Here is an 8,204-nt window from a genome sequence, read left to right on the forward strand (position 1 = left end):
TCTCTCTCTCTCTCTCTCTCTCTCTCTCTCTCTCTCTCTCTCTCTGTTCTCCTCTAGTCTAGGCTAGCCTTACACCGTTTGTAGTCAAGATGACCTTAAACTTCTCTTACCCGTGCTCTTCCTCCTTACTGCTAAGACTGCAGACATGCACCATGATGCCCATCTCATTTATGCTGAACCCAGTACATGCTCGGGGCTCACTGTTATCCTCTGGGCTCCTTTCTTGCTTCTTTCCACTCCCTTCTTTCAGTAGACCCTACTGCAGGGAACTTTCTGGGAGTGTTTTGTAAGCTGTGCATCATGTGGGTATTCATGCCTTTCCCCCTTATAGGCACACCTTTGTCATATTCTTCCGTGTGATGATGGCTGAACTCGAGAAGACGGTGAAGGGTCTTCAGGCTGGCACAGCAGCAGATCCGCAGCAGGTGACTCAAGGGGCCCCTCAAAAGGAAGTACACTTGGATTACATGGGCATTGATGCTTTTGTCTCTTGGGTCTAGAGTTTCTCCTAAGCTATTTTCTTTCTGTTGCCAAGACCTAGGAGTTCTTTCAGAAAGCTCTGCTTTGATTGCTTTTCCCTCCAGCTGGAGGTGAGAACTGAGCCATTTCCCCTTGTTTCTGCGCAGTTTGCCACTACCTGGCTTAAAGAACACCAAGCTTATTTGAGATGCTATGGGCCTTGGCAGTCTCCCAGTCAGAGCTGAGGTAGACATGGGCTACCGAGAGATTCAGCAGCCTCAGAGATGTGATGGCAGCAGAGGCTTGTAGCTATGTGGAAGTAACTGTGTCCCTGTGTGTACACTGGTGTTCCCACAGTGTGTGAGCTTGCTGATGCGTACACTAGCTGCCACATCTCCTCAGAAGAGAGAGTGGACAGACTGTGGTAGTGGGAGGGCAGCTTCTGTTTGTATTGGGCTGTGGCTCAGAACTCTGCCTGTGTTTGACTGTCCCCAGGTTCACGAAGAGAAGCTCCTCTATTGGAATATGGCTGTCCGAGACTTCAGCATCCTTATCAATCTGATGAAAGTATGGGGCCCCTGACCTGCCTCGCTAGCTAACCTAGACACCAGGGTTCTGATTTCCAGAACTCACCCACCTGCTGTTCTCCTCACCCTTCCTCGGGCCCTGTTTGTTCATTTTGGGTAACCCCTTCTGGCTACTGTGGGGTTTCACCTTTTCTTTTTTGCCTCCTACCTGCACTACAAAGTTTACTCCCTGACACAGCCCCATTTTCTCCCCCCATCTGACCTCGGATCCTCTGGTCTGAGCACTTCCATCCCTGCCTGTCGTCATTGTCCCCAAGGCTCTGTGTTCTCTGCTGCTGGGTTATGCTTAAGCTGCTGTCAGGGAGCTGTCACCCCCTCTCCTCTCCATCTCAGTCTCTCCTAAGGTTTCAGATCAGAGCGGCAGTCCTTTAGCCATGCTGCCTTCTCCACATCCCTAGCTTGAATCAGTTTCTTCCTCCCCTGTGCTCCTTTCTGGCTTGTCTTGGGTTTGGGTTACGAGTTTCCTTCTTCTGTAACTGAGGTTCTGCTGCGTTCTGCTGCACTGTTGGTGTGCCTTCTTCATATTACAGCCACGTGTGTGCAGTGGGACGGAGGCTGGGTACTCTGCCTTAGCTCTGGTTTCTTTCTCCTGACCAGGTATTTGACAGTTATCCTGTTCTGCATGTGTGTTTAAAGGTAAGAGATTTCCTAGGCTTTGTTTGATGTGTTTTCTTCCTGTGGGTCATTTCCGAGGGGCCTCAGCTAGATGGAATTGCTTTTTACCTCGTTTATGTGCCAGAGGCTATGCTAATAGGTAAGGAAGACAGTGGCTAGCATTTTCTACAGTAGTTGGAGGCAGTTTTCTCATGCTTTGTAGAATTTTTGGTCAGAATATTAGGACTGGGTTGAATGCTACAGAGCAGCTGAGTTTAAGAATAATGTTCGTGGTGCCCATGATGATGCATACCTTTAGAGTCAGAAGCAAGTGGATCTGTGAGCTTGAGGCTAGCCTGGTCTACACAGTCAGCTAGGGCTGCTAGGGTAGACCCTACCTCAGACAAAGGAGAAAGAGCAGCAGTCACCCCTGCACTCCCTAGCAGGTTTCCAGGCAGCAGAGGACAAGTGATGGATGGTTTCCCTTGTGACAAGGGCCAGCGCTGGGCATGGTGCTCCAGGATGGGAACCTCTTAGTGTGTGGAAGATCCCAGGCTCAATCCTTTGCACCACGAGACAAATGAAAATCCTTGGAGTGGTCTATGAACGTCAGATTGATATTCTGACAATTGCACAACCCTTCCCTTCTCCTATGGGATTTCCTGTCTGGCCCTGCATTTGATGGTAAACCTGAAGAGTTATGGGGCAAATGCTTCTTCTGTCCTCCTGGTGTCTCCCTCCAGTGTGTGGTACTGTCCTTGGTCGCTTCTCCTCACTCTATCCTGTACAGCTTAGGAGATGAGTGGCTTGGAGGAGTAATTTGGTTGGAGATGGCCATGTGTTGCCTTGGTCCTCTCATGTCTCCCTTTGAGACTGAGTCGTGCTGAGAGGCTTCAGTGCAGGTGATGCACTGTGTTCTCTAAGCTGGACAAGGGCTCTGGCCGTTGTCTGTCCGGGTTTCTGACTCTGCCCAATTCTGGAGCTTATTTATGTAAGTAGCGGGTCTGTTTGCTTTTCAACTTTAGTTAGAGCCACCAAATTAACTTTCTGGACCACTTCCAATGTATTTGAATGCACACAGTGATAATATAAACCCTTGGGCTAGGTGGCCTATGCTGCTTTGTCTGGGAGCTTTTCAAGTAAAAGTCCTCAGCTGTAGTTCAGCACCGCTGTCTCTCCCTCCAGTATGGCCGTCGCTTTGTGGAGGCATTTCTGAAGCAATGTATGCCACTCCTTGACTTCAGCTTTAGAAAGCATCGGGTAAGAACTGACAACAGAGCCGTTGCCAGGACGTCTGTGGGTATTTCTGAGCCGGGATTGGGCTGGGGATTCAGGGTCCTGTTGTCTATGCTTTGAGCACCAATTCTAAGAAACAGCATGCCAGCTATAGCTAGAAGTGCCCAAGTATACTGAGCCTCTCACATCACTCTTTTCAGACCCCTCTCCTTCTCCCCAATCTTTGGACTTGCTCCATTTAATCGGCACTTCATTGTGCTGTTGCACACTTGGCTTTTCTGCAGCAGTGTCTCTGCAAACACTTTAGAAACCACTGGGCTCTAAATCATGCTTGATATATGCCTTTAAAGCCCAGTGGCACTTGGAACTGGCATGGTGAGAATAAAAAGGGGGTTGTGTGTAAGTTTATTTTATAACATCATATATGTTTGTGTGTAAAATGATTTGATCACACACACACACCCCATTTCCTTCTCATCCTTTTCCCATCCCCCATGATCTCCCTGATACGGAATTTCTTACATGTCTAGAAAGTGGGCTTTACAAAACACTGGCAGTATGAGTTAGCAAAAGAAGAGAGGGGCGGCATCGTATCCTGATACACAGGTGGGAAGCTTGAGACGTGGCTCCCTACTTAGAGTTTGTTACCAGCCTGGTCTGGAGAGCCAGTCCCAGGGCAGCCAGTGCTCCACAGAGAAGCCTGTCCAGCTCTTGCTAGCTAACAGGTTAATAGATCCTAGGGCCAGGTTGAGAAGCTGCAGATCAGTAGCTGTCTGAGGGCCAGGATGAGTATAACGCAGACTGGAACCTGCAGAGTTTGCCCTCCCTGGAGCCCTGGTTGCAAGAACAGCTTGCATTTGAAATAACAGTATACCAGGCCATTTTTGAATTCTGTTATTTTTAGGAGGATGTTCTGAGCTTGCTGCAAACCCTTCAGTTGAACACGAGGCTACTTCATCACCTTTGTGGACACTCCAAGGTAAGAGAGGAACAGGTCTCACTATGAAGCATAACCAGCCATGGCCTGGAACTCGTTACGCTCAGTCTCCTGCTTTCAGCTCCATGTCCAAAGGCAGTTAGTTCATTTCGATTAAGCAGATCCTTTGTTGCTGGATGAGACTGGAAGGGATCAAAAGGGAGAACTCTATATTTGCACTCAAATTTTCTAGCTGTTTCCTGTTGCAACGCCTCTGAGGATCCAAGTGTCCTTGTGCCCATGTGTAATCCTAGCACTATGGCTGGCTGGCCTCGGCCACACGCATGATGCTGTTTCAGGACAACCCAGAGGAGGGAAGAGAAGAGAAGAGAGGATAGAACACTCCCAGATGACTTAGTGTTACAGTGTCCTAGAGTTAGGGTTTTTGGGTTGTTTTTTGTTTGCTTGTTTTTTACTTTTTAGATATTTTCTTTATTTACATTTCAAATGTTATCCCCTTTCCTGGTTTCCCCTCAGAAAACTCCCTATCTAATCCCCCACCCCCTGCTCACCAACCCACCCATTCCCACTTCCGTCCTGACATTCCCCTACACTGGGGCATCGAGCCTTCACAAGACCAAAGGCCTCTCCTCCCACTGATGTCCAAAAAGGCCATCCTCTGCTACATATGCAGCTGGAGCCATGGGTCCCTCCATGTGTACTCTTTGGTTGGTGGTTTAGTCCCTGGGAGCTCTGGGGATCTGGTTGGTTGATATTGTTGTTCTGCCTATGGGGCTGCAAACCCCTTCAGCTCCTTCAGATCTTTCTCTAATTCCTCCATTGGGGACTGTCTTAGTCAGGGTTTCTATTCCTGTACAAACATCATGACCAAGAAGCAAGTTGGGGAGGAAAGGGTCTATTCAGCTTACACTTCCATACTGCTGTTCATCACCAAGGAAGTCAGGACTGGAACTCAAGCAGGTCAGGAAGCAGGAGCTGATGCAGAGGCCATGGAGGAATGTTCTTTACTGGCTTGCTTCCCCTAGCTTGCTCAGCCTGCTCTCTTATAGAACCCGAGACTACCAGCCCAGGGATGGTCCCACCCACAAGGGGCCTTTCCCCCTTGATCACTAATTGAGAAAATGCCTTACAGCTGGATCTCGTGGAGGCATTTTCCCAACTGAAGCTCCTTTCTCTGTGATAACTCCAGACTGTTGTCAAGTTGACACAAAACTAGCCAGTACAGGGACCCTGTGCTCTGTCCAGTGGATGGCTGAGAGCATCCACCTCTGTATTTGTCAGGCACTGGCAGAACTCTCAGGAGACAGCTATATCAGGACCCTGTCAGCAAGCACTTGTTGGTATCCACAATAGTGTCTGGGTTTGGTGACTGTATATGGGATGGATCCCCAGGTGGATGGATGGCTTTTCCTTCCGTCTCTATTAGGGTTTCTAATCCTGTGATGAAACATTGACCAAAAGCAACTCAGGGAGGAAAGAGTTTTATTAGCTTACATATCCTTTGGGAGACACCAAGGTAGGAACTAATGTCGTGTGGGAACCTGGATGCAATAGCTGACACAGAGGCCATGGAGGAGTGCAGCTTACTGGTTTATTCCTTATGGCTTGCTCAGCCTCCTTTTTTGTAGAACCCAAAACTACCAGCTCAGAAGTGGCCCCAGCAGCCATGGGCTGGACCCTCCCACCTCAGTTACTAATTAAGAAAATGTCCTAAACGGCTTACCTGCAGCTCAGACTTGTAGAGGCATTTTCTCAATTGAGGTCCTCCTTTCAGATGACCCTAGCTGTGTCAAGCTGATGTAAAATTAGATGGCACACACAGACTGTGGGGGGAGGACTGTTATGTAGCAGGTAACTGCTGCAGCCTGGATGTGTTCCTAGCCAGCCATCTGAGAGTTTGTCAGCCTCAGGACTTGGTTGTCTCTTGTGGGAATATCTAAGTATTTATTAAAAGACTTCCATAAGCCAGGCATCATGGCACATGTTCTTAATCCCAGCACTTGGGAGGCAGAATCAGGTGGGTCTAGGTGAGTAGATCAAGGCTAGCCTGGTCAACAGTGAGTTCCAGGGTAGTCAGAGATGCACAATGAGACCCTGACTGGGGTATCCGAGGGAGAACATGACAACAAGAACCCCTCTGATGGAAGCTCTTGAACATTTGTCTGAAGGAACCTAGAAACTGGCTTGTGGTCCCCGGGAAAACACCAGATTCTTTTGCCACTCATTTCTTCCCTGGTTTTATGTTTAGAAAAAGCCAAGCTGGAATTTCTGGGGCTTAAGGCTGACGAGACCTAATTTTTTGTTTCTTATCATTAAAACGCCTTGGGGCGATTTGCTGATCATTATCAACAGAGCCTATAAGAGGCACTAGAGGTGTTGATGGTTTGTCTTCTAGTCTTAAGTTTTTAATCTAACATTCTTTTTGGCGTATTCATCAGACTGTTACTTTTTTGATTGAACATGTCATGTTCATCATTGACCAGTCATGTCATCTTTCTGTTCAGTTATGAGAACTTCAAACATTTCTGTACAAGAAATAGATACATGATGATAAACCTGGATGATTTCTTTCTCTTCAGATTCGCCAGGACACACGACTCACCAAGCATGTGCCTTTACTCAAAAAGTCACTGGAACTGTTAGTTTGCAGAGTCAAAGCCATGCTCGTCCTAAACAACTGTAGAGAGGCGTTCTGGTTGGGTACTCTCAAAAACCGAGACTTACAGGTAAGCCTCAAGTTTAAACAATCAGTTATGAGCTCCCAGTCCCATTTTTTTGTAAGAGCATCAGAAGAAATACAAGAAGCTACCCAAGCACTGTTCTAAGAAGACTGCTTTTAGCTTGGCCTGGTGGCACAGGCTTATAATCTCAACTACTTTTGAGGCTGATGCAGAAAGATCACAAGTTCACGGTTTGCCCAACTACTGTGTGAGTTCAAGATCAGCCTAGGCAATTTAGCAAAGCTGTCACAAAATTGGAAGTAAATAGAGGAGGCTAGAGATACAGTTCAGGGGTAGAATACTTGTGTAAGGAACTAGAACACTCTTATCCATCTTTGGTTGTTTAAGACTATAAGGCTGGAAAGATTGCACAACATAAAAGCACTAGCCACTCCTTCAGAGAACTTAGGTTCCATTCCCAGCACTTACATGGTGGCTTACAAATATAACCCCAGTTCAGGAGATCCTAACTCCTCCATGGGCCTACATGCATATGGTACATAGACACACATGCAGGCAGAGCGCTAATAGACATAAAACAAAAATAAAGGTAAAAAAATATTTTCAAAATACCATTTAACTGAGCAGTCGTGACACAAGCCTCTAATCCCAGCACATGGGAGGCAGAGGCAGCCTGGTCTACAGAGTGAGTTATAGGACAGCCAGGGCTACATAGTGAGGCCCTGTCAAAAAACCAAAAGCAAGGAGGCAGGTCAGCACAGCCCTTTCTCTGTGCCAGGGGAACACCTATAAGCCCCACAGAGAGCAGAGTTATAACATTTACCTAAATGGACAAACTTCTTTTGAATTTTTCTCATAAAGCAGTCTATCTTATTACTGAAAAAGCTCATCTGGACCTGTGTGTATGAGACACTGCTGTGGGATTTCAACACCACTCACTTCCAAGGTCCAAGTCCTTCTCGCTCATACTAGCCAAGGGTTGTTTTGAATTTAACTTTTCTTTTTTTGTTTTTTGTTTCTCTGTGTAGTCCTGGCAGTCCTGGAACTCACTCTGTAAACCAGGCCTACCTTGAACTCAGAAATCCACCTGCCTCTGCCTCCCAGGTGCTGGAATTAAAGTTGTGCGCCACCACTGCTGGGCTTAATTTAACTTTTAAAAGTGTATATGTATGTGTGCCTCTGTGAGTTTATGTGCACCACCATGTATGCAGGATCTAAAGCAGGCCAAAAGAAAGTTTTGAGTTCCTTGGAACTGGAGTTATAAGCAGTTGTGAGCTACCACTAAAGCTGGGTCTCATGTAAAAACAGTGACTAACACTCAGCTGCCGAGCTGCCTCGCCAGCCTCTCTGAGTTGTATAATGATAAGTATGACAAAGAATAGAAGAGTGGTTTGCTTTCTTCAAATCAAATTTATGACGTCAATTCTGTTGTTTTCTTGGAGACAGCTGAAGCTCAGGATAATAACTTTCACAGACCATTTAGCTCTGAGCTAGTGGAGCCAGGGTCTGCGTCCAGACAACTCCTCAGACCGGCCTGGCTCCTGTGGTAATGTGTGTGAGTGTGTGTGGTGTGTGAGTGTGTGTGGTGTGTGAGTGTGTGTGGTATGTGAGTGTGTGTGGTGTGTGAGTGTGTGTGGTATGTGAGTGTGTGTGGTATGTGAGTGTGTGTGGTATGTGAGTGTGTGTGGTATGTGAGTGTGTGTGGTATGT

The 8,204-nt window shown here is 47.1% G+C and overlaps 2 protein-coding genes across 2 annotated transcripts in view; one reads left to right on the forward strand and one right to left on the reverse strand.

Moving 5' to 3' along the window:
* Fancd2 (FA complementation group D2) overlaps positions 1–8,204 on the forward strand; it is a 64,391-nt gene that overhangs the window by 52,138 nt on the left and 4,049 nt on the right. Inside the window, exons 37-42 of the mRNA XM_021165022.2 lie at positions 332–425; positions 955–1,026; positions 1,644–1,682; positions 2,826–2,900; positions 3,781–3,855; positions 6,393–6,539. Of these exons, the coding sequence (XP_021020681.1) occupies positions 332–425; positions 955–1,026; positions 1,644–1,682; positions 2,826–2,900; positions 3,781–3,855; positions 6,393–6,539 (502 nt within the window). The remainder of the gene's footprint in view (positions 1–331; positions 426–954; positions 1,027–1,643; positions 1,683–2,825; positions 2,901–3,780; positions 3,856–6,392; positions 6,540–8,204) is intronic.
* Fancd2os (FANCD2 opposite strand) overlaps positions 3,950–8,204 on the reverse strand; it is a 12,154-nt gene continuing 7,899 nt past the window's right edge. The window contains exon 5 of the transcript XR_002378174.2: positions 3,950–3,995. The gene's annotated coding sequence lies outside the window, so the exon portion shown is untranslated. The remainder of the gene's footprint in view (positions 3,996–8,204) is intronic.

The sequence above is a fragment of the Mus caroli genome, chromosome 6, assembly GCF_900094665.2.
Source record: "Mus caroli chromosome 6, CAROLI_EIJ_v1.1, whole genome shotgun sequence".
NCBI classification, from domain to species: Eukaryota; Metazoa; Chordata; class Mammalia; order Rodentia; family Muridae; genus Mus; species Mus caroli.